Source organism: Podarcis cretensis, assembly GCF_951804945.1.
Source record: "Podarcis cretensis genome assembly, chromosome: 11".
Classification (NCBI taxonomy): domain Eukaryota; kingdom Metazoa; phylum Chordata; class Lepidosauria; order Squamata; family Lacertidae; genus Podarcis; species Podarcis cretensis.
The window spans coordinates 182112-205331 of NC_137180.1; the positions used below are offsets into that span (position 1 = coordinate 182112).

At 50.0% G+C, this 23220-nt stretch overlaps 2 protein-coding genes across 4 annotated transcripts in view; both read right to left on the bottom strand.

The window, feature by feature from the left end:
- Positions 1–15888: 15888 nt before the first annotated feature.
- Positions 15889–18891, bottom strand: LOC307227064 (maestro heat-like repeat-containing protein family member 7). Of its 3 annotated transcripts, none has more exons than XM_079996181.1 (6): positions 18767–18891; positions 18275–18456; positions 17312–17449; positions 16893–17007; positions 16602–16672; positions 15889–16291 (listed from the first exon to the last, which is right to left on the bottom strand). In XM_079996181.1, exons 1-5 carry the CDS (start codon positions 18776–18778, stop codon positions 16634–16636), a joined length of 486 nt encoding a protein of 161 aa, XP_079852307.1. In that variant the 5' UTR covers positions 18779–18891; the 3' UTR covers positions 15889–16291; positions 16602–16633. The 3 variants fall into 3 exon arrangements, with proteins under 3 accessions (XP_079852307.1, XP_079852308.1, XP_079852306.1); XM_079996182.1 differs by having other exon boundaries at positions 15889–16313; XM_079996180.1 differs by lacking the exon at positions 15889–16291 and having other exon boundaries at positions 16350–16672.
- A 231-nt stretch (positions 18892–19122) lies between these two features.
- The window catches only part of LOC307226517 (maestro heat-like repeat family member 5), a gene marked incomplete at both ends in the record, with an annotated part of 39516 nt that continues 35418 nt past the window's right edge, over positions 19123–23220 (bottom strand). The window contains 2 exons of the mRNA XM_079995212.1: positions 19123–19281; positions 22055–22204. Of these exons, the coding sequence (XP_079851338.1) occupies positions 19123–19281; positions 22055–22204 (309 nt within the window). The remainder of the gene's footprint in view (positions 19282–22054; positions 22205–23220) is intronic.

The window sequence follows — 23220 nt, forward strand, 5'->3', positions numbered from 1 at the left end:
TCACCCCCACACTCTCAGCCAGTACGTTTCAGGGGTTCTCCTCGGCTAAGGAGACGGTTCCAGAGACTACCTCGCCAGAGGGGTCGGTCTCAGACTTGGGTGAGGAACGCTCTTATTGTTGGGACACTCAACCCGAGGAGGAGTGGCGCAGGAGACTGCTCAGAGGGCCCTGGCACGCAGACTCCCCAGAGGAAATGGGGGAACAAGGGGGCATGGACGGGTTGGGGGAGGATCCTGGGTTCGAGCACGCCGGCAACGAGATGGAAGCGGAGGAGAGCGACGTTGATGTACCCGTCACGGACTGGCAGCATGCCAGGGGGGAAGACCTGTATCCGGCATGCACCCCCACAGCATTGGAGCACCCGGAACCCACGCCAGAAGTGGGGGAGGGGGGAAGGGGGGGCTTCGAGGGGGGATGGATGTCAGGGACTCAGGGGGAGAGCAGGGAGGAGAGGAGATGGAGAGCGAGTGGGAGAAATCCGAGGGCAGCGTAGGAGAATATGACAGCAGCCCGATAGATTCCATGAGCCTCTCCAGCGAATCGGAAGATTCACAGAAGGGGGCGCCGATGGGCAGGGCAAGGGGGGACCCAAGGGGGACACCCCAGAAGCAAGGGGCCAGCGGGGACTCCCAGAGCAGCAGTTGGAAATCAGGACCAGCTTCCCCACCAGAGCGTAGTGGGGGGGAGGAGTCCCAGGTGTCAGAGCCCACATACCAGCGAGAGAAGATGAGTCAGGGTTGACCACGCCTCCATCGGAGAGCGAGTTAACGGTCAAGAGGAAAGTTGCAGGCTGGGCGCGCGCGCCAAGTTCAAAGGTACAGGCGAGCGGCACAGAAGGTAGCCCGGATAGGGAACCAGGTCCTAAAGCCCGCCGGAAGGAGGGGCAAGAATCGTCAGGGTCAGCGTCAGAGGAGTCCAGGAAGGATGAGACCCTAGCGGGCAGGAGGGCCCAGAGGAGAAAGGAACTTAGGAAGAGGTGGAGCAAGGCGAGGGTCTTAAACTGGTGTGGAAGGGGAGGAGACTCAGACGGGACTTCGCCGGTCTAAGGTCGAGACGTAGAGCTGCACGCTGCGGCTTTAAAATGGAAACTGAATCTCAATAAAGACTTTTGTACATAACTACAGCCTAGCGTTGGTCCTCTGTGAGCTGGGACCTGGAGGCAGCTCTGACACTTACGCACAGCAACCCAGGTCATGTTTGCAGTGATTTTTAGAAAGTCATTAGTCTGCACCAGGCGTCCTATTGGGAAGACCCAGTTTTCCGAGTGCATGTTCTGGAAGTTGGGCAATAGGGGCAGTACAGGATTCCTTTTGGTATACCGGTTGATGGCCTTTCAGCCGATTCCCTGGTGGCCCGCTGGAATGCGGAGTTAACCAGGGCTATTGACTGTTTGGCTCCGAAGCGCCCTCTCCGATTGCATGGAGCCCGGACAGCCCCGTGGTTTTCCATGGATCTGAGGGCACTGAAACAATCGTTGAGACGGCTAGAGCGCCGGTGGCGGATAACTCATTCCGAATCTGACCGGACACAGGTTAGAGCTTAACGTCGAGCCTACCAAGTGGCGATAGCGACGGCGAAGAAGAATTTCTTCACCGCCTCTATTGCATCTGCAGAAAACAGCAGCAGGAGACTTTTTCAGGTGGTTCACAATTTAGCGGAACCACCTGCAACATCGGGGCGCAGTACGGGCCACATGTTCTCCTGCAATGATTTTGCAAAGTTTTTTGCAGATAAAATCGCTCAGATTCGGGAAGAAGTAGACTCCACCGTGGGAGCAGGACCGGGGCGGGAGTGTGCTAGAGTTCTGTCTGGTCAAGTTAAGTGGGATCAATTCCAATCTGTTACCTCCGAGGATGTGGACAGGCTGCTTGGACGAGTGAAACCAACCACCTGTCTCCTGGATCCTTGCCCATCCTGGCTTATAAAAGCTAGCCGGGAAGGACTGGGCGATGGGCTTCGTGGGGTGGTGAATGCTTCCCTCCGTGAGGGAGCCTTCCCAGACCCGCTGAAAGAGGCGGTTATTAAACCGCTTCTTAAAAAACCATCTTTATATGCGGCCATGATGGCCAACTATCGTCCAGTCTCAAATCTTCCATTCTTGGGCAAGGTGATTGAGCGAGCGGTTGCCGAACAACTCCAGGCACGCCTGGAAGAAGCGGACCATTTGGATCCCTTCCAGTCGGGATTCACGCCTCATCATGGGACTGAAACTGCCTTGGTCGCACTGGTTGATCTCCGGCGGGCTAGGGACAAAGGTGAGAGCTGTTTCCTAGTTCTGCTGGATATCTCAGCAGCGTTTGATACCATCGACCATAACATCCTTCTGGACCGTCTTGAGGGGCTGGGAGCTGGGGGCACTGTCATACAGTGGTTCCGCTCCTTCCTCCTGGGCCGTGTTCAGAAAGTGGTGGTGGGGAATGAGTGTTCAGACCCCTGGGCTCTCACTTGTGGGGTGCCTCAGGGTTCTGTCCTCTCCCCCATGCTTTTCAACATTTACATGCAGCCGCTGGGAGAGATCATCAGGAGGTTTGGGCTGGGTGTTCATCAGTATGCGGATGATACCCAGCTCTACCTCTCTTTTAAATCAGAACCAGTGAGGGCGGTGAAGGTCCTGGGTGAGTGTCTGGAGGCGGTTGGAGGATGGATGGCGGCTAACAGATTGAGGTTGAATCCTGACAAGACAGAAGTACTGTTTTTGGGGGACAGGAGGCGGGCAGGTGTGGAGGATTCCCTGGTCCTGAATGGGGTAACTGTGCCCCTGAAGGACCAGGTGCGCAGCCTGGGAGTCATTTTGGACTCACAGCTGTCCATGGAAGCACAGGTCAAATCTGTGTCCAGGGCAGCTGTTTACCAGCTCCATCTGGTACGTAGGCTGAGACCCTATCTGCCTGCGGACTGTCTCGCCAGAGTGGTGCATGCTCTGGTTATCTCCTGCTTGGACTACTGCAATGCACTCTACGTGGGGCTACCTTTGAAGGTGACTCGGAAACTACAACTAATCCAGAATGCGGCAGCTAGACTGGTGACTGGGAGCGGCCGCCAAGACCATATAACACCGGTCTTGAAAGACCTACATTGGCTCCCAGTATTTTTCTGAGCACAATTCAAAGTGTTGGTGCTGACCTTTAAAGCCCTAAACGGCCTCGGTCCAGTATACCTGAAGGAGCATCTCCACCTCCATCATTCTGCCCGGACGCTGAGGTCCAGCGCCGAGGGCCTTCTGGCGGTTCCCTCATTGCGAGAAGCAAAGCTACAGGGAACCAGGCAGAGGGCCTTCTCGGTAGTGGCCCCCGCCCTGTGGAACGCCCTTCCAGCAGATGTCAAAGCGATAAACAACTATCTGACATTCAGAAGACATCTTAAGGCAGCCCTGTTCAGGGAAGTTTTTAACGTGTGATATTTTACTGTATTTTTGGTTTTTATGGAAGCCGCCCAGAGTGGCTGGGGAGGCCCAGCCAGATGGGCGGGGTATAAATAATAAATTATTATTATTATTATTATTATTATTACCTGTCTGAATTCTTGAATCAGTTCCAGTACTCTTTTAGTACTAGATTCTGGCTCCTGTAAGTCAATACTAAATCATCAGCAAATGCTTTCAATTTGTACTGTTTAGTACTCTTTAGATCCCAGTTGTATACCTTTAACCTCTTGGTCCTTTCTAATCATATTTACCAAAACCTCAAGGACCGATATAAAGAGCAATGGAGAAATTGGGCAGCCTTGTCGTGTCCCATTCTCAATCCTAAACTCTTCTGTCACTACATTGTTCACAATTAATTTTGCCTTTTGTTCTGAATAAATCGCACCTATACCATTTTCAAAAGGGACACAGGTGGCGCTGTGGGTTAAAGCCTCAGCGCCTAGGACTTGCCGATCGAAAGGTCGGTGGTTCGAATCCCTGCGGCGGGGTGCGCTCCCGCTGCTCGGTCCCAGCGCCTGCCAACCTAGCAGTTCGAAAGCACCTCCGGGTGCAAATAGATAAATAGGGACCGCTTACCAGCGGGAAGGTAAACGGCGTTTCCGTGTGCGGCTCTGGCTCGCCAGATGCAGCTTTGTCACGCTGGCCACGTGACCCGGAAGTGTCTCCGGACAGCGCTGGCCCCTGGCCTCTTGAGTGAGATGGGCGCACAACCCCAGAGTCTGTCAAGACTGGCCCGTACGGGCAGGGGTACCTTTACCTTTACCTTTTATACCATTTTCAAAACCTTGACCTACCCCTATCCCCTGTAGATTCTTCTTCATAAAACTCCAATAAATGTTGTCAAAGGCCTTCTCTGCGTCCACAAAAATCAAAACTGCCTTAGTATTGATATTCACTTGTATTTTTTCTAGAATATTAATTATATTCCTCGTATTATCAAACAAATGTTTGCCCGGGAGAAAGCCCGCTTGGTCTTTACGAATTTCTTCTACTAACACCTTTTTTAATCTTTTAGCCAAAATATCTGCAAAAAAATTGTAATCCACATTAAGCAGCAATATGGGACGGTAATTCTTAAGCTGTGTCTTTTCAGTCTCTGTTTTCGGTATAAGTGTAATATAAGCTTCCTTCCACAACTCTGGTGCCCTTTCCCCCTCCAATATTTCATTACAGACTTCCTTCAATGGTTGTATTAACCATTCTTTCAAAGGTCTGTAATATCTTGAAGTCAAACCATCCAGTCCTGGAGATTTACCTAATTGCATGTTCTGGATGGCCCCTTCCACTTCCTGATCTGTTATTTTGTAATTCAACATTAGCTGGCTTTCCTGAGAGATTTTATGTAGTCCATTTATTTTCAAAAATCGATCAATATCCATTTCTTTCTGCTTCTCCTGTGTATAAAGTTTTTTAAAATACCTCTGAAAGCACTTCCTAATCTCCACTGGGTTCTGTATATTCTTTCCTTCCACTTCCAAATTAGCAATAGTATTAAGTTTTTGTCTTTTTTTCATTTGCCAGGCCAACAATATTCCACACTTATTTGCCGATTCAAATGTCTTTTGCCTCATCTGTTTAATCTTCCATTCTATTTCCTGATTCATCAGCTTCGTATATTGTACTTGGTATAACTTTATCTCTTTCAGGATCTCCTGTGACTTTGGTTTTGCTCTCAGTTTCTTCTCTCCTTCCTATATTTTCTCCAGGATTTTATCCTTTTTTTCATTTTGAGTTCTCTTCTTAACTGCATTCTCTTGTATTAAAAATCCTCTCATAACCGCTTTACTTGCGTCCCAAATTATTCTTTTTTTTCCATTGTAGTAGTCATATTTTTCTCAAAATAGTCTCTCAGAGTTTTTTGGGCCTTCTTGGTCACTTCTTCATTCCTGAACAATGTATCGTTCATCCTCCATCTAAAGGAACCAATTGGCGTCAATTTAATTTCCATCTTCACAGCATTATGGTCAGAACAAGTTTTGGGGCAAATCTCCACTTTGCTAGTCTTCGGAACCAGTCCTCTAGTTATCCAAATTTGGTCAATTCTTGTCCATGTCATTTTAGCCTCAGAGAAGAAAGTTCCCTCTCTTCCCAGAGGACTCTTCATTCTCCAAATGTCAACTAAGTCCATATTTTCAGTCATGTCAAAAAAGGTTTTTGGTAGTCTACCATCTTTAGTGACTACCTGTCTCTGTGCCTTGTCCATATTTGTAGACACCACTCCATTCATATCTCCCATCAAAAACATATTATAGTCCATATAATCCATCAGAATCTCATGTAACTTCTTAAAGAACTCCGATTTTCCTTCATTTGGTGCATAGATGCCTACTATCAAGAATTGCTCTCCTTGTGATTGAATTTCAATTGCAACAAATCTTCCTTGGTCATCTTTGAATATAAATTTCGGTGATAGGCTCTCCTTTGCATAAAGGACCACTCCTCTTTTTTTAACTTTATCTGATGAGATAAATTCATGGCCCAATCTTTTATTACTCAATATCTTCCTGTGTAGCCTTATCACATGTGTTTCTTGTAAACAGTTCAAGTCCAATTGTTCTTTTTTCAATAAATGAGACTCTCCGCCTTTTTTCTGGGGAGTTCAGTCCATTTACATTCCAGCTCAAAACTTGCAACACCATGATGTAATTACACTGATATTCCTCCAACTGCGCCCAATGCTTGCTCTTCTGTTGGTGGTGTTGGTGACACGTTCACTGGGGAATCCAATCCAAAGGGTAATGCTGATATATCCAGTATTCCTCTATTTGGTGATCCGATGCTCTTTGCTCTAGTCCTCTATCTGGTGATCTTCTATCCGATGCTCGTGGCTCTTTTCCAAGTTCCTTCTGCAGATCTTCTTCGTATTTATACAAAAACTTTACTTTATCTTCTACTGATCTTATTTTTATTTTCCTTCCTTTGAAACTGAAAGATAGACCTTGGGGAAACTCCCACCTAAAGATGATTTTATTCCTTCTCAGCAGGGCAACCAAGTCTCTGTAGTTAGGCCTAAGATCCAAGAGATATTTCGGGATGTCTTAAAAAATTTCCACTCTTGACTGTTGTACTTCTAAGTTCTTCTGGTAGTGCCAACCCAATATTCTGTCTCTCTCTTCTTTGATTTGGAGGGTAATCAAGCAATCTCTTATTCTATTCTTCTCTTTTTTCCCTCCTCTTCCAAGTCTGAAGGCCTTCACAATTCTAAACTCTTCTCGGCCCAAGTCCAAGTCCCAAAAGTTGGCAAATTCCTGCGTGAGAAAGTCTATCAAACTTTCCTTCTCCAATTCAGGTAAAGCTCTGATCAAACTTTCCTTCTCCAATTCAGGTAAAGCTCTGATCCTCAGATTCGTCTGTTTTTCTTTAAGTTCAATCATAACAAGCTTCAACTTATGGTCATCAAGTTGCCTCTGTAGGGCTGGGACTCTCTCTCTCTCCAGTTGTGTTACTTTACATTCCACAGCAACAGCTTTTTCCCTGGCTTCCTCCGCAGTCTGCTGTATCAAAGTAGATTCCTGTATCAATTTCTGAATGGTTTCTGTATTGGTATTCACCTTTTGACCCAGATTATTTATACTAAATCAATTTTAGTGGTTGCCACATCCACTTTCTTGTTAAGCTGTTACAATGAATCATTTATCTTGCTTAATGCAACCGCTAAGGCCTCTTCTGTTGACATTCCTCTTGATTTTGAGTATGCTGGCACAGTAGCCGAAGAGGCAGGGGGGCCTGATGTTGAGGCTCTCCTGGGTTGCTGCAAAGTCTTCCCAGACCTTAATGTTTTTTCAGGAATTGACTGGTCTGTTTTTTCCTTTCCATTTGCCATAACACTTAAAAGATTCAAGGTTAGTCCCAGAGTCGCACAGTATTTTATCTTGCAGCTGGAAATTCCCCCAGCCCAGCACTTGTAACAGTTTTAAAAGCTTCCTCTAGGGGGAAACAGTTTCTATTTATATTAATCCGTAATGTCCCCTTTTAAACACAGTTCAAACAATGAAGTTAGTTTCAATTTTCAGTTACTTTTACTCCTTTTTAAGAGCAGACGGAGACAGTGGAAACAATGAATTTCTCTTATTTAGCTAGCTGTCCATGAACGTTCTAATCACTGTCAATGAACGTCAGTCCTGCTACCAGCCCGTTTCCAGGGTCGGAGCAGTGGTATTTTAACTCTCTTCGCTCTCTCCTGCAGACATGCTCCGTCCAAAACTCCCTCCCCCCTTCTCCGGCCTCCAAGGGGGGTTTAATGTTTTTTACCAATGGAAATTTAGTCCTTTACGATAGGCTTTCGAAGACTTCAGCTTGCAGCCTTGTTGCTTCAGTCTAGTTACAAAAGGGGAAGGTGGACTTCCTGTGTTGAACCTCCCCGTTTCGATACCAAATTAGACGTTTAAAAATTCAATTCTCCTGCTTCAGCTCTACTCATGGGTAGTTGCTTTAAAGTCAAATTGTCCACAAGAAAAAAGTCAGCGCTCTCCGGCAACAGCATAGCGGCTTCGCTCCGTGGAAGAAGCAGTCGATTCAAAGCACCGTGCCGCTCACCCAACGTCGCTCCGGATACCTGAAACCGGGTTTCCCCGCGGATAGGGGAGGTGCAAAGGGTGCCCACCAAATCCCACGTTCACAGGCTTCACCGGCCTGTGATTTTTAATGGGTCTCCAGATTCCCAGTCAGAAGGGGCTGCGGCAGCAGCGCAGGTCATCGAGGCTTTGACAGCCAGAAGGGGCAGCAGCAGCAGTGCAGGCCATCGAGGCTTTGACAGCCAGAAGGGGCAGTGGCAGCAGCACAGGTCGTCGACCCTTTGACAGCCAGAAGAGGCATAGGCAGCAGCACAGTTCATTAAGGCTTTGACAGCCAGAAGAGGCAGAGGCAGCAGCGCATATCGTTGAGGCTTTAACAGCCAGAAGGGGCAGCGGAAGGAGCACAGGACATCGAGGCTTTGACAGCCAGAAGAGGCAGAGGCAGCAGCGCATATCGTCGAGGCTTGACAGCCAGAAGGGGCAGCAGTGGCAGCGCAGATCGTTGAGGCTTTGACAGCTAGAAGGAGCTGTGGCAGCAGCGCAGGTCATCAACGCCATGACAGCCAGAAAAGGAAGAGGCAGCAGCGCAGGTCATCGAGGCTTTGACAGCCAGAAGCGGCAGAGGCAGCAGCACAGGTTGTCGAGGCTTTGACAGCAAGAAGAGGCAGAGGCAGCAGCGCAGATCGTCGAGGCTTTCACAGCCAGAAGAGGCAGAGGCAGCAGCGCAGGTCATCGAGGCTTTGACCGCCAGAAGGAGCTGTGGAAGCAGCACAGGCCATCGAGGATTTAACAGCCACAAGGGGCAGAGATATCAGCGCAGGTTGTCGAGTCTTTGACAGCCAGAAGAGGCAGAGGCAGCAGCGCAGGTCGTTGTGGCTTTGACAGCCAGAAGAGGCAGAGGCAGCAGCACAGGTTGTCGAGGCTTTGACAGCCAGAAGAGGCAGAGGCAGCAGAGCAGGTCATCGAGGCTTTGACCGCCAGAAGGGCCTGCAGCAACAGCGCAGGTCATTGAGGCTTTGACAGCCAGAAGGGGCTGCAGCAGCAGCACAAGTCATTGAGGCCTTGACAGCCAGAAGGGGCCGCGGCAGCAGCGCAGGTCATCGAGGCTTTGACAGCTAGAAGAGGCAGAGGCAGCAGCGCATATCGTTGAGGCTTTAACAGCCAGAAGGGGCAGCGGAAGAAGCGCAGGACATCGAGGCTTTGACAACCAGAAGCGGCAGAGGCAGCAGCACAAGTCTTCGAGGCTTTGACAGCCAGAAGAGGCAGAGGCAGCAGCGCGGATTGTGACTTGTTTTTATGTGTTGTTTTGTTTTCTTTCTTTGTTTAACTCGGTGTTTTTTCCTATTTTATTCATGTAACCTTTAAAATCTTAATAAAATTTATTTTAAAAAGAGAGAGAGAGAGACATCAGCGCAGGTCATCGAGTCTTTGACAGCCAGAAGAGGCAGAGGCAGCAGCGCAGGTCATCGAGGCTTTGACAGTCAGAAGAAGAGGCAGCAGCACAGGTTGTCGAGGCTTTGACAGCCAGAAGGGGCAGAGGCGGAAGCACAGGTTGTTGAGGCTTTGACAGCCAGAAGAGGTGGAGGCAGCAGCGCAGGTCGTTGAGGCTTTGACAGCCAGAAGGGGCAGCAGCAGCAGCGCAGGTCGTCGAGTGTTTGACAGCCAGAAGGGGCAGCAGCAGCAGCGCAGGTCATCGAGGCTTTGACACCCAGAAGAGGCGGAGGCAGCAGTGCAGGTCATCGAGGCTTTGAAGGCCAGAAGAGGCAGAGGCAGCAGCGCAGATCGTTGAGGCTTTGACAGCCAGAAGGGGCAGCAGCAGCAGCGCAGGTTGTTGAGGCTGTGACAGCCAGAAGAGGCGGAGGCAGCAGCGCAGGTCGTTGAGGCTTTGACAGCCAGAAAAGGAAGAGGCAGCAGTACAGGTTGTCGAGGCTTTGACAGCCAGAAGGGGCAGAGACAGCAGCACAGGTTGTCGAGGCTTTGGCAGCAAGAAGGGGCTGCGGCAGCAGTGCAGGTCGTCGAGGCTTTGACAGCCAGAAGAGGTGGAGGCAGCAGCGCAGGTCGTTGAGGCTTTGACAGCCAGAAGGGGCAGCAGCAGCAGCGCAGGTCGTCGAGTCTTTGACAGCCAGAAGGTGCAGCAGCAGCAGCGCAGGTCATCGAGGCTTTGACAGCCAGAAGAGGCGGAGGCAGCAGTGCAGGTCATCGAGGCTTTGACAGCCAGAAGAGGCAGAGGCAGCAGCGTAGATCGTTGAGGCTTTGACAGCCAGAAGGGGCAACAGCAGCAGCGCAGGTTGTTGAGGCTTTGACAGCCAGAAGAGGCGGAGGCAGCAGCGCAGGTCGTTGAGGCTTTGACTGGCAGAAGGGGCAGCGGCAGCAGCGCAGATCGTTGAGGCTTTGACAGCCAGAAGGGGCTGCGGCAGCAGTGCAGTTCGTCGAGGCTTTGACAGCCAGAAGAGGCGGAGGCAGCAGCGCAGGTCGTTGAGGCTTTGACAGCCAGAATGGGCAGCAGCAGCAGCGCAGGTCGTCAAGGCTTTGACAGCCAGAAGAGGAAGAGGCAGCAGCGCAGGTCATCGAGGCTTTGACAGCCAGAAGATGCGGAGGCAGCAGTGCAGGTCATCGAGGCTTTGACAGCCAGAAGAGGCAGAGGCAGCAGCGCATATCGTTGAGGCTTTGACAGCAAGAAGAGGCTGTGGCAGCAGCGCAGATCGTTGAGGCTTTGACAGCCAGAAGGGGCTGCGGCAGCAGCGCAGGTCATTGAGGCTTTGACAACAAGAAAAGGAAGAGGCATCAGCGCAGGTCGTCGAGGCTTTGACAGCCAGAAAAGGAAAAGGCAGCAGTGCAGGTCGTCGAGGCTTTGACAGCCAGAAGAGGCAGAGGCAGCAGCGCAGATCGTCGAGGCTTTGACAGCCAGAAGCAGCAGAGGTAGCAGCACAGATCGTCGAGGCTTTGACAGCCAGAAGGGGCAGCGGCAGAAGGTCGTCGAGGCTTTGACAGCCAGAAGCGTTAGCAGCGCTGGTTGTCAAGGGTTCGACAGCCAGAAGAGGCGGAGGCAGAAGTGCAGGTCATCGAGGCTTTGACAGCCAGAAGAGGCAGAGACAGCAGCGTAGATCGTTGAGGCTTTGACAGCCAGAAGGGGCAGCAGCAGCAGCACAGGTCGTCAAGGATTTGACAGCCAGGAGAGGCAGAGGCAGCAGCGCATATCGTTGAGACTTTGACAGCCAGGAGGGTCTGTGGCAGTAGCGCAGATCGTTGAGGCTTTGACAGCGAGAAAAGGAAGAGGTAGCAGTGCAGGTCGTCGAGGCTTTGACAGCCAGAAGAGGCAGAGGCAGCAGCGATGATCGTTGAGGCTTTGACAGCCAGAAGCGACAGAGGCAGCAGCTCAGGTCGTCGAGTCTTTGACAGCCAGAAGCATCAGTGTCAGCAGCGCAGGTCGTCAAGGCTTTGACAGCCAGAAGAGGCAGAGGCAGCAGCAAATGTCATTGAGGCTTTGACATCCAGAAGGGGCTGCGGCAGCAGAGCAGGTCGTTGAGGCTTTGACAGCCAGACGGAGCAGCGGCAGCAGCAAAGGTCATCGAGTCTCTGACTTCCAGAAGAAGCAGAGGCAGCAGCACAGGTTGTCGAGGCTTTGACAGCCAGAAGGGGCAGCGGCGGCAGCACAGGATGACGAGGCTTTGACAGCAAGAAGGGGCTGCGGCAGCAGTGCAGGTCATCGAGGCTTTGACAGCCAGAAGAGGCAGAGGCAGCAGCGCAGGTGGTTGAGACTTTGACAGCCAGAATGGGCAGCAGCAGCAGCGCAGGTTGTCGAGTCTTTGACAGCCAGAAGGGGCAGCAGCAGCAGCGCAGGTCATCGAGGCTTTGACAGCCAGAAGAGGCGGAGGCAGCAGTGCAGGTCATCGAGGCTTTGACAGCCAGAAGAGGCAGAGGCAGCAGCGCAGATCATTGAGGCTTTGACAGCCAGAAGAGGCTGTGGCAGTAGCGCAGATCGTTGAGGCTTTGACAGCCAGAAGGGGCTGCGGCAGCAGCGCAGGTCATCGAGGCTTTGACAACAAGAAAAGGAAGAGGCAGCAGCGCAGGTCGTCGAGGCTTTGACAGCCAGAAAAGGAAGAGGCAGCAGTGCAGGTCATCGAGGCTTTGACAGCCAGAAGAGGCAGAGGCAGCAGCACAATTGTTGAGGCTTTGACAGCCAGAAGAGGCAGAGGCAGCAGCGCAGATCGTCGAGGCTTTGACAGCCAGAAGCGGCAGAGGCAGCAGCGCAGATCGTCGAGGCTTTGACAGCCAGAAGCGTCAGCAGCGCAGGTTGTCAAGGCTTTGACAGCCAGAAGAGGCAGAGGCAGCAGTGTAGATCGTTGAGGCTTTGACAGCCAGAAGGGGCAGCGGCGGCAGCACAGGTCGTCAAGGCTTTGACAGCCAGGGGAGGCAGAGGCATCAGCGCATATCGTTGAGGATTTGACAGCCAGGAGGGTCTGTGGCAGCAGCGCAGATCGTTGAGGCTTTGACAGCCAGAAAAGGAAGAGGCAGCAGCGCAGGTCGTCGAGGCTTTGACAGCCAGAAGAGGCAGAGGCAGCAGCGCAGATCGTTGAGGCTTTGACAGCCAGAAGGGGCAGCACCAGCAGCGCAGTTTGTTGAGGCTTTGACAGCCAGAAGAGGAGGAGGCAGCAGCGCAGGTCGTTGAGGCTTTGACTGGCAGAAGGGGCAGCGGCAGCAGCGCAGATCGTCGAGGCTTTGACAGCCAGAAGGGGCAGCGGCAGCAGCGCAGATCGTTGAGGCTTTGACAGCCAGAAGGGGCAGCGGCAGCAGCGCAGTTCGTTGAGGCTTTGACAGCCAGAAGGGGAAGCGGCAGCAGCAAAGGTCATCGAGTCTCTGACTTCCAGAAAGGGCAGCGGCAGCAGGTCGTCAAGGCTTTGACAGCCAGAAGAGGCAGAGGCAGCAGCACAGATCGTTGAGGCTTTGACAGCCAGAAGGGGCAGCGGCAGCAGCGCAGGTTGTTGAGGCTTTGACAGCCAGAAGAGGCGGAAGCAGCAGTCGTTGAGGCTTTGACTGGCAGAAGGGGCAGCGGCAGCAGCGCAGATCGTCGAGGCTTTGACAGCCATAAGCAGCAGAGGTAGCAGCGCAGATCGTTGAGGCTTTGACAGCCAGAAGGGGCCGTGGCAGCAGGTCGTCGAGTCTTTCACAGTCAGAAGCGTTAGCAGCGCAGGTTGTCAAGGGTTTGACAGCCAGAAGAGGCGGAGGCAGAAGTGCAGGTCATCGAGGCTTTGACAGCCAGAAGAGGCAGAGACAGCAGCGCATATCGTTGCGGCTTTGACAGCCAGAAGGGGCTGCGGCAGCAGCGCAGGTCATCGAGGCTTTGACAACAAGAAAAGGAAGAGGCATCAGCGCAGGTCGTCGAGGCTTTGACAGCCAGAAAAGGAAAAGGCAGCAGTGCAGGTCGTCGAGGCTATGACAGCCAGAAGAGGCAGAGGCAGCAGCGCAGATCGTCGAGGCTTTGACAGCCAGAAGCAGCAGAGGTAGCAGGGCAGATCGTCGAGGCTTTGACAGCCAGAAGGGGCAGCGGCAGCAGGTCGTCGAGGCTTTGACAGCCAGAAGCGTTAGCAGCGCAGGTTGTCAAGGCTTCGACAGCCAGAAGAGGCCGAGGCAGAAGTGCAGGTCATCGAGGCTTTGACAGCCAGAAGAGGCAGAGGCAGCACCGTAGATCGTTGAGGCTTTGACAGCCAGAAAGGGCAGCGGCAGCAGCACAGATCGTCAAGGATTTGACAGCCAGGAGAGGCAGAGGCAGCAGCGTAGATCGTTGAGACTTTGACAGCCAGAAGAGGCAGAGGCAGCAGCAATGATCGTTGAGGCTTTGACAGCCAGAAGCGACAGAGGCAGCAGCACAGGTCGTCGAGTCTTTCACAGCCAGAAGGGGCAGCGGCAGCAGCGCAGGTCGTCGAGGCCTTGACAGCCAGAAGCATCAGTGTCAGCAGCGCAGGTCGTCAAGGTTTTGACAGCCAGAAGAGGCAGAGGCAGCAGCAAAGGTCACTGAGGCTTTGACATCCAGAAGGGGCTGCGGCAGCAGAGCAGGTCGTTGAGGCTTTGACAGCCAGACGGGGCAGCGGCAGCAGCAAAGGTCGTCGAGTCTCTGACTTCCAGAAGACGCAGAGGCAGCAGTGCAGGTCATCGAGGCTTTGACAGCCAGAAGAGGCAGAGGCAGCAGCGCAGATCGTTGAGGCTTTGACAGCCAGAAGGGGCAGCGGCAGCAGAGCAGGTTGTCGAGGCTTTGACAGCCAGAAGAGGCGGAGGCAGCAGCGCATATCGTTGAGGCTTTGACAGCCAGAAGAGGCTGTGGCAGCAGCGCAGATCGTTGAGGCTTTGACAGCCAGAAGAGGCAGAGGCAGCAGCGCAGATCGTCGAGGCTTTGACAGCCAGAAGCGGCAGAGGCAGCAGCGCAGATCGTCGAGGCTTTGATAGCCAGAAGCGTCAGCAGCGCAGGTTGTTAAGGCTTTGACAGCCAGGAGAGGCAGAGGCAGCAGCGCAGATCGTCGAGGCTTTGACAGCCAGAAGCGGCAGAGGCAGCAGCGCAGATCGTCGAGGCTTTGATAGCCAGAAGCGTCAGCAGCGCAGGTTGTTAAGGCTTTGACAGCCAGGAGAGGCAGAGGCAGCAGCGCAGATCGTCGAGGCTTTGACAGCCAGAAGAGGCAGAGGCAGCAGCGTAGATCGTTGAGGCTTTGACAGCCAGAAGAGGCAGAGGCAGCAGCGTAGATCGTTGAGGCTTTGACAGCCAGAAGGGGCAGCAGCAGCAGCACAGGTCGTCAAGGCTTTGACAGCCAGGAGAGGCAGAGGCAGCAGCACAGATCGTCGAGGCTTTGACAGCCAGAAGCTGCAGAGGCAGCAGCGCAGATCGTCGAGGCTTTGACAGCCAGAAGCGTCAGCAGCGCAGGTTGTTAAGGCTTTGACAGCCAGAAGAGGCGGAGGCAGCAGTGCAGGTTGTCGAGGCTTTGACAGCCAGAAGAGGCCGAGGCAGCAGCACCGGTCGTCGAGGCTTTGACAGCTAGCAGGGGCAGCGGCAGCAGGTCGTCGAGGCTTTTACAGCCAGAAGCGTCAGCAGTGCAGGTTGTCAAGGCTTTGACAGCCAGAAGAGGCGGAGGCAGCAGTGCAGGTCATCGAGGCTTTGACAGCCAGAAGAGGCAGAGGCAGCAGCGCAGATCGTTGAGGCTTTGACAGCCAGAAGAGGCAGAGGCAGCAGCGCAGATCGTCGAGGCTTTGACAGCCAGAAGGGGCAGCGGCAGCAGCACAGGTCATCGAGGCTTTGACAGCCAGAAAAGGAAGAGGCAGCAGCGCAGATCGTCAAGGCTTTGACAGCCAGAAGGGGCAGCGGCAGCAGCGCAGGTCGTCAAGTCTTTGACAGCCAGAAAAGGAAGAGGCAGCAGTGCAGGTCTTCGAGGCTTTGACAGCCAGAAGAGGCAGAGGCAGCAGCGCAGATCTTCGAGGCTTTGACAGCCAGAAGGGGCTGCGGCCGCAGCGCAGATCTTCGAGGCTTTGACAGCCAGAAAAGGAAGAGGCAGCAGCGCAGGTCGTCGAGGCTTTGACTGCCAGACAGGGCAGCGGCAGCTGCGCAGGTCATCGAGGCTTTGACCGTCAGAATGTGCTGCAGCAGCAGTGCAGGTCGTCGAGGCTTTGACAGCCAGACAGGGCAGCGGCAGCAGCACAAGTGGTCTCACTGGCAGAGCCTAAGTGACACCAGATAAAGTTGAGCAATGGACTCAATCCTGATATTCACCTGAGATGGTGGTGCTTTGTTTTGACCCCCAGTCTTGTTGTGACCCATGGAAGGTATAGAGCTGCTGCCCCCCCCCCTTAATCAGACAAATATCTTGTATTTCATAAGCATATATTTTCATGGTTTTACAGTTTTAGTGTGAGCTCAGCTTCTAAAAAGCACCTCTTGAACGGGTTATTTTGGGATTGATTCAGGTTGGCCCCCAAAGCAGCTCACTTCAGTTCAATGGTCTCCAGCAAGAAGCATCCAGCCACGCATGAGCCCTCCTGCCCCTTCTTATCCAAATGTGGCTGCAGCAGAAGCTAGCCTGGTGCTTCCATTTGGAACTATGGAGTTCTCTGCTGGTTTCTGGTGTGCCTGGACCCCGCCTTCCAACCTCTAGGGCTGGGCATGGCCCTCCCAATCTAATTCACCTCTGCTCTCACAGTCAGGTACATTTTGGTGGGAAAGGGAAGGAAAGAGTATGAGCTGGTTGGAATCATGCTGAACCAAACACATCCTAAGCTGGGTCTGAACTGCAGGAGGGTTTGGACTTGGCTCATAAAGAGCATGAGATGACGCTTGAAACTGGAGAAATCTCTTCAGTTCAAAGACTTAGTGGCCTCAATAAATATATGAAAAAAGCTTATTTGGACGAGCAAAGAATTGTTGTTGTTGTTGTTGTTGTTGTTGTTGTTGTTGTTGTTGTTGTTGTTATGTCTCCCCACCCTGATACATAGCGGAACAAAGAGAAAAAAATATATATAATAAACCAGCAGACATACAAAAATCAATCTTTAAAGCAGGCAAAAATAAATACATATGAACTTATACCAGCTTTAAGGTGTTTCCAATAGTACATATAAAAATGTAATTTTAAGAAAAATCTTAGCCTTCCAAAGGTGAAGACTTGCTCATCCATTAACGGAATACCTGTATGATTGCTGCCTGCAGTAACTTGCGCGCTAGGTCACGGAAGTGTCTGTATCAGAGTCGGACATCCCCTAAGTTGGAGCAAAGCCACTGTAAGTGCATCTTTTATTATGTATACATTCATCTTCTATCAAAAAAACACTGTCCATATATATTAGACATGATAGCAGTGAAGTTGTACAATTAAATAAAAAATGTGTAAATACTAAAGAACATTTGACAGTTAAATTGTGAGGAATAAAGAAACCATTAGAAACATTAGAACAGGCATTCCCTGTTTCCAGTTCCTACCTCCAAGTAAAACGCCATGCCAATGGCTCTCTTCTTGTTGTTCGGACAGCACATATATTCCCGTGCCAATCGGGCAATCCTCTTGTACTCTTCTGTTGAGGAGGTGAACAAGGTCCTGAAACATAAGAGTAAGAGACAAAGAATTCACAAGTCTGAAGCTGGCAGGAAGAACCACCCAGCGTTCCTGCACAACAACAACCACCACCAGGTTACTTGAACGCTGAGCAGAGCCTCCCGCCTGCATTCGCTCCCTAAGACGCACACACATTTCCCCTTACTTTTTAGGAGGGGGAAAGTGTGTCTTATAGAGTGAACAATATGGTACATTTTCTGAAATAAATAAGAAGTTTATCCCCATTTCCCCAGAAAGCAGCCCTTGCTCTTCATGCCTCACCTGCCAGTCCTTTTCACCTTCTTACCTTGCCAGAAGACGAATGCCTTTGAAAAAGCTTTCTGGACTTGACAGCATATCCCAGCAGCTTTGCAACCCCAAAACCTCAAATTCGTCAAGGTATTCAACACGCCCAATCAGTTGTTTCAGGGCCTGCACAGCGGTCCTGAGTCAAGTGAAGGAATTAAGAATATTATATTTTTAAAATTTGTATACTGCCCTTCACCCGTAGATCTCCGGGCAGTTCACAACATAAAAATGCAAGTTAAAAAGCACAAAATACAGAATAAAAACAAGAACCAAAGCAAACCAATAACTCCTCTCCCTCCAACAAACGCAGTTGAAAGGGCATAGGAGATTAATCAGCCAATGGCGTGATTGAAGAGGACCATTTTTTGCCTGGCATCTAAAGGCACCAGGCAAGCCTCCCTGGGGAGAGCAACCCACTAATGGGGAGCCACCACAGAAAAGGCCCCTTCTTGTGTGGAGGAGGCACGTGAAGAGGGGCTTCCGATGATGAGCACAAGGTCTGGGTAGGTTCATCTGGGGAGTTTTAGGTCCTTGACATCTTGCAGTCCAACCCCAACCATCACCCCCTGCAGCCTCCCCCATGTTTCCAGCACAAGCGGCAACCTTTTGGCTGTGATGGAGACTTAAGGTTTCATGACACGTGAGTCCCACCACACCCAAATCAGCCCATCGTGCGGGAGAGTCTCCAACATCCTCTCCCATCCTAGTGTCCTTCAGATGTTTTGGGCTACAATAACTCCCATCTTCAGCCCAGTTGTGCTGGCTGGGGCTGGTGGGAGTTGTGGTCCAAAGCGACTGAAGAGCACAGGGGTTGGAGAAGCCTGGGTCTCCTAGCTATCTAACCTAAGCAGAACCTCCATGTCCAAATGAAGCCTATCTCTTGGGGGAGAGCTGAGCCATCACCACTATGGGTCAGAGAGAGAAGGGAGGGCCCCCCCAAATGCATTAGCAGGTCCCTTACATCAGTGGATCGAGATGCGAAGAGGGCTCCGGGATTAGACTTGCCGCCCTCGAACCTCTTCTTCTCGCCTCATGGACAAAACAGATCTGAGTGCTAAGTGCAAACAGCAGGTGGTGGAACTTGCTCTTCAGGATACCTGCAGCCTCAGGGAATGACAGGATATGACACAGAGCGTTGGTAGCCTGGAGGGACAAGGACAGGAGAACGGCATTCAGCAGAGGTCATCGTCAGATCAAGATCTCAGACTCAGACGCGACTCAGAGCCCCGGTCCATCTCCCTCAGTGTTGTCTACACTGACTAGCAGTGGCTGTCCAGGGTTTCAGGCGAGGGACTCCCCGACATGGAGATGCTGGGGCCCTTCTGCATACAAAGCAGGTGCTCACAGGATGGACCACTTATTAAGATGCACCCCCCTCCCAGCAAGAAGCCCCCAGCCCCATCCAGCACCCATTCAAAACAATCCAGGAGAGAAAAACTGAGTGGTTTCGTACCGCCATTGGCATTTGAGAAGTGCTGCGTCGCCTGGAAGTGACTTCCGCTTTGGGGTCTTCATCCTGCAGCCTTTTCAGGAGGGGTCTCAGCAGCTTGACGCTGGAATACTGATCAGCGACCAAGGCCTTCCAGATCACCGTGGCACTTCTGCAATTTTTCAAAACAGAATTTTTCCTTTTTCCTTTTCTTAAAAAAAGTCAGGCCTTTGATATTTTCTTTATATTGCACATACATTAGCAAAGAAAGAAACCACAACTCGGAGCACAATTTTTTGCAAGTACGAAATTCAATATAAATAAATATAAATTAAGAAACCCCTTAAATCTACCCCTCCCCATTTTCACATCACAAAAACTTACTCATCACGCTCCATTGAACAGTCCAACAGGCTGTCTACGACCGGCTGCATGCGCTTGGTGGCTAGGCTGACAATAGCCGAAAGTGTCACTTCCTTAGTGCGGGTGTCGGGGATCTGGTGGAGATGGTTGTAAATCTCCTTCACAACCATAGGCAGCTGGAAGAAGATAAAAGAAGACCAGGATGAGAAAGTGTGGTGAACTGTTTCTATTTTGCTTAATGTATGTAGGGTTTGGTGTCAGCGTTACTCATGCCGGTTCTCTGCCGTTCACTTGTGTTCCTTTGGTGGTGAGAGAGGTTGGGCTTGGCCTAGGGTGTGGTTGTTTGTTTGTGATTGGCTGTGGTGACCTTTGTTTTGAATCAATTCCAGTACCCTTTTGGTACTAGATTCTGGCTCCTGCAAAGTCAATACTAAATCGTCAGCAAATGCTTTCAGTTTGTACTGTTTAGCACCCACTTGTATGCCTTCAACCAATTAGTCCTTTCTGATCATATTTAACAAAACCTCCAGGACCGATATAAAAAGCAATGGAGAGATTGGGCAACCTTGTCGTGTTCCTTTCTCAATCTTAAACTCTTCTGTCACTGCATTGTTCACAATTAATTTTGCCTTTTGTTCTGAATAAATTGCACCTATACCATTTTCAAAACCTTGACCTACCCCCATCCCCTGTAGATTCTTCTTCATAAAACTCCAAGAAATGTTGTCAAAGGCCTTCTCTGCATCCACAAAAATCAAAACTGCCTTAGTATTGATATTCACTTGTAATTTTTCTAGAATATAAATTATATTCCTCGTATTATCAGACAAATGTCTGCCCGGGAGAAAGCCCGCTTGGTCTTTATGAATTTCTTCTACTAACACCCTTTTTAATCTTTTAGCCAAAATATCTGCAAAAATTTTGTAATCTTCCATTCTATTTCCTGGTTCATCAATTTCATATATTGTACTTGATATAACTTTATCTCTTTCAGGATCTCCTGTGATTTTGGTTTTGCTCTCAGCTTCTTCTCTCCTTGCTTTATTTTTTCCAAGATTTTATCCTTTTTTTCATTTTGGGTTCTCTTCTTAATTGCATTCTGTTGTATCAGGAATCCTCTCATAACTGCCTTACTTGCATTCCAGATTACTCTTTTTTCCACTGTTGTGTTCATATTTATCTCAAAGTAGTTTCTCAGAGTTTTTGGGGCCGCCTTCATCACTTCTTCATTCCTAAACAAAGTATCATTCATCCTCCATCTGAAGGAACCAATTGGCGTCAATTTCATTTCCATCTTCACTGCATTATGATCAGAACAAGTCTTGGGGCAAATCTCCACTTTGCTGGTCTTTGGAGCCAGTCCTCTAGTTACCCAGATTTGGTCAATTCTTGTCCATGTCATTTTAGCCTCGGGGAAGAAAGTTCCCTCTCTTCCCAGAGGATTCTTTATTATTCTCCAAATATCAACTAAGTCCATATTTTCAGTCATGTCAAAAAAAGGTTTTTGGTAGTCTACCATCTTTGGTGACTACCTGTCTCTGAGCCTTATCCATATTTGTAGACACCACTCCATTCATGTCTCCCATCAAGATCATATTGTAATCCATATAGTGCATCAGAGTCTCATGTAGTTTCTTAAAAAATTCCGATTTTCCTTCATTTGGTGCATAGATGCCTACTATCAAGAATTGCTCTCCTTGTGATTGAATTTCAATTGCAACAAATCTTCCTTGGTCATCTTTGAATATAAATTTCGGTGATAGGCTTTCTTTTGCATAAAGAACTACTCCTCTTTTTTTAACTTTATCTGATGAGATAAATTCATGACCCTAATCTTTTGTTGCTCAATATCTTCCTGTGTAGCCTTATCACATGTGTTTCTTGTAGACAAATCAAATCCAATTGTTCTTTTTTTAATAAATGAAAGACTCTCCGCCTCTTTTCCGGGGAGTTCAGTCCATTCACATTCCAGCTCAACACTTGCAACGCCATAGTGTAATTACTCTGCTTTTCCTCCAACTGCTTGCTCTTCTTCTGTTGGTAATGTTGACGGCAGGTTCACTGGGGGAGTCCAATCCAAAAGATAATGCTGCTATCTCCACTATTCCTTTATTTGGTGATCTTCTATCCAATGCTCTTTGCTCAAGTCCTCTATCTGGTGATTTCCTGTTTGGTGCTCTTGGCTCTTTTCCAACTTCCTTCTGCAAGTCTTCTGCAGGTTGACGACTCTTAACGACTGCAATAGGTCTTACAGGAAAAAGCAGGAAAGAGAAGCTGCTGAATTGCAACTTATTACCAAACTTAAAACCATGGAGAGACCTGGTCTGAACAAAGACATTGGATTCTTATCTCATTATACATGACAAAGCCATTTTTCACCTTCTCACCCCTTGCTTTTTCCTGTAAGACCTATTGCAGTCATTAAGAGTCGTCAACAGGCTCATCACAGCTATCTGCCAATCACCCATTCCCACCACCCTTCTGAGTAATACCCCTCCCCACCTTCTCACTATATAGAAGGGTCTGGTGACTTCTGTTTCAGTGTATTTGAAGAAGTGTGCATGCACACGAAAGCTCATACCTAGAACTAACTTAGTTGGTCTTTAAGGTGCTACTGGAAGGAATTTTTTGTTTTGACTATGGCAGACCAACACGGCTACCTATCTGTAACTCCCCCACAACAAACACTCTGCGAGGTGAGTGGGGCTGAGAGACTTCAAAGAAGTGTAACTGGCCCAAGGTCACCCAGCAGCTGCATGTGGAGGAGCGGAGACGCGAACCCGGTTCCCCAGATTACAAGTCTACCGCTCTTAACCACTACACCACACTGGCTCTTCTTACTTCCCACACAATGCCTTCTTACTTCCCAGAAACAAGCTAATTCTAAGTCCGAAGAGAATGGTTGATGTAGAGGAAACCTGCTCCCCCTGCCTCCGTTTTCAGCCTTACGTCCTCCATTTCCATGCCGCATTCCTCAAGGAAGGACCTCAGGAGCTTTCCTGCAGCCTGAGAGACGGCTCTGTCTTCCACTGTCAGGTTGTCAATCGCCTTCAACACGACTTCGTTGATCTGGCTGGGCGTGAGGTGCTCCCCAAAAGCCTGGCACAAAGAAGAAAGAAGAGGGAGTTTTCTTCTGCTCCACACTCTGACCACGTTTCAGTAGTCCAAGGGTGCCTTCACAAACCAAGTGAAAGACATCTCCACTCTGCCTTGAGAGGGTTGAACTAAGTGACCCCCACGTCCCTTCCAACTCTACAATTTGGTGATTCTATTTATGTGTTTATTTAAGTAGCTGAAAGATTTTACAACAAACAAAACTAAAAGTCAGGTGACGCCTTGCTATTTTCGATCCACATCTTAAATTGGTTATGACATTGGAACATGAAGAGGTTCAATCTAAAATCAGACTAGAAAATTTTAAAAAAAAAATTCTTCCAGGAACAGAGAGGGTGAATAATAGTGGCTATCCGTTATATAACCAATGCCAAACAGACTGGGTGGGAACCTGCCGGCTGTGTGTTTAGTTCTTAATATACAACAAAAACACCCACCACAAGGTTGGCATAGTCCATTGGCTTGGCAGTGCCTTGTGAAAGATGCATCGAATGAGTCAACTTTTCCTATTCTTTTTCCGCCCTGAGGAGCCCAAGGTGGCAATGCATGGTTCTCTCTCCTCCCCGTTTTAGTCTCATGAGGTAGGTTAGACTGAGAGACTGTGACTGACTCGTGAGTGGGGATCTGAACCCTAGGTCTCCCAGCACCTGGTAGAATTTCAATAAGTAGAATTCTGCATGCAGTTTAGGCTACCGGGCACTTGTCTTTGAGCAATTTATTCTAATACAATGCATTTCTGAATGTTATTTACACTAATAGCTCACGCATGGATTTTTTTACACACTGTTTGGCATTGCGAAATTCAAGGACACGTGAATTTCAAAGGCAGGTTGTGTTTCAGTCCTCCTGTTGTTTCTGAAAGCCTTGATTTGATAGCTTTGGCTTCCAGTGTGAACTGCTCTGAATCTCTCCCTCATCCCTAGAAGGCGTGGGCTGCCTGAGGGCAGGCTGAAGTTGGTGGGGCAGGGCCCCATTGGCCCGAGTGAGCAAATCTTTGCTAA

What these genes read in the sequence shown, in the direction of transcription:
- LOC307227064 (XM_079996181.1), bottom strand. An exon ending in TCGCATCTCGATCCACTGAT is followed by an intron (nt 17,450 to 18,274) that starts GTAAGGGACCTG and finishes CACTTGACTCAG; the next exon opens with GACCGCTGTGCAGGCCCTGA. An exon ending in GGCATTCGTCTTCTGGCAAG is followed by an intron (nt 17,008 to 17,311) that starts GTAAGAAGGTGA and finishes CTTATGTTTCAG; the next exon opens with GACCTTGTTCACCTCCTCAA.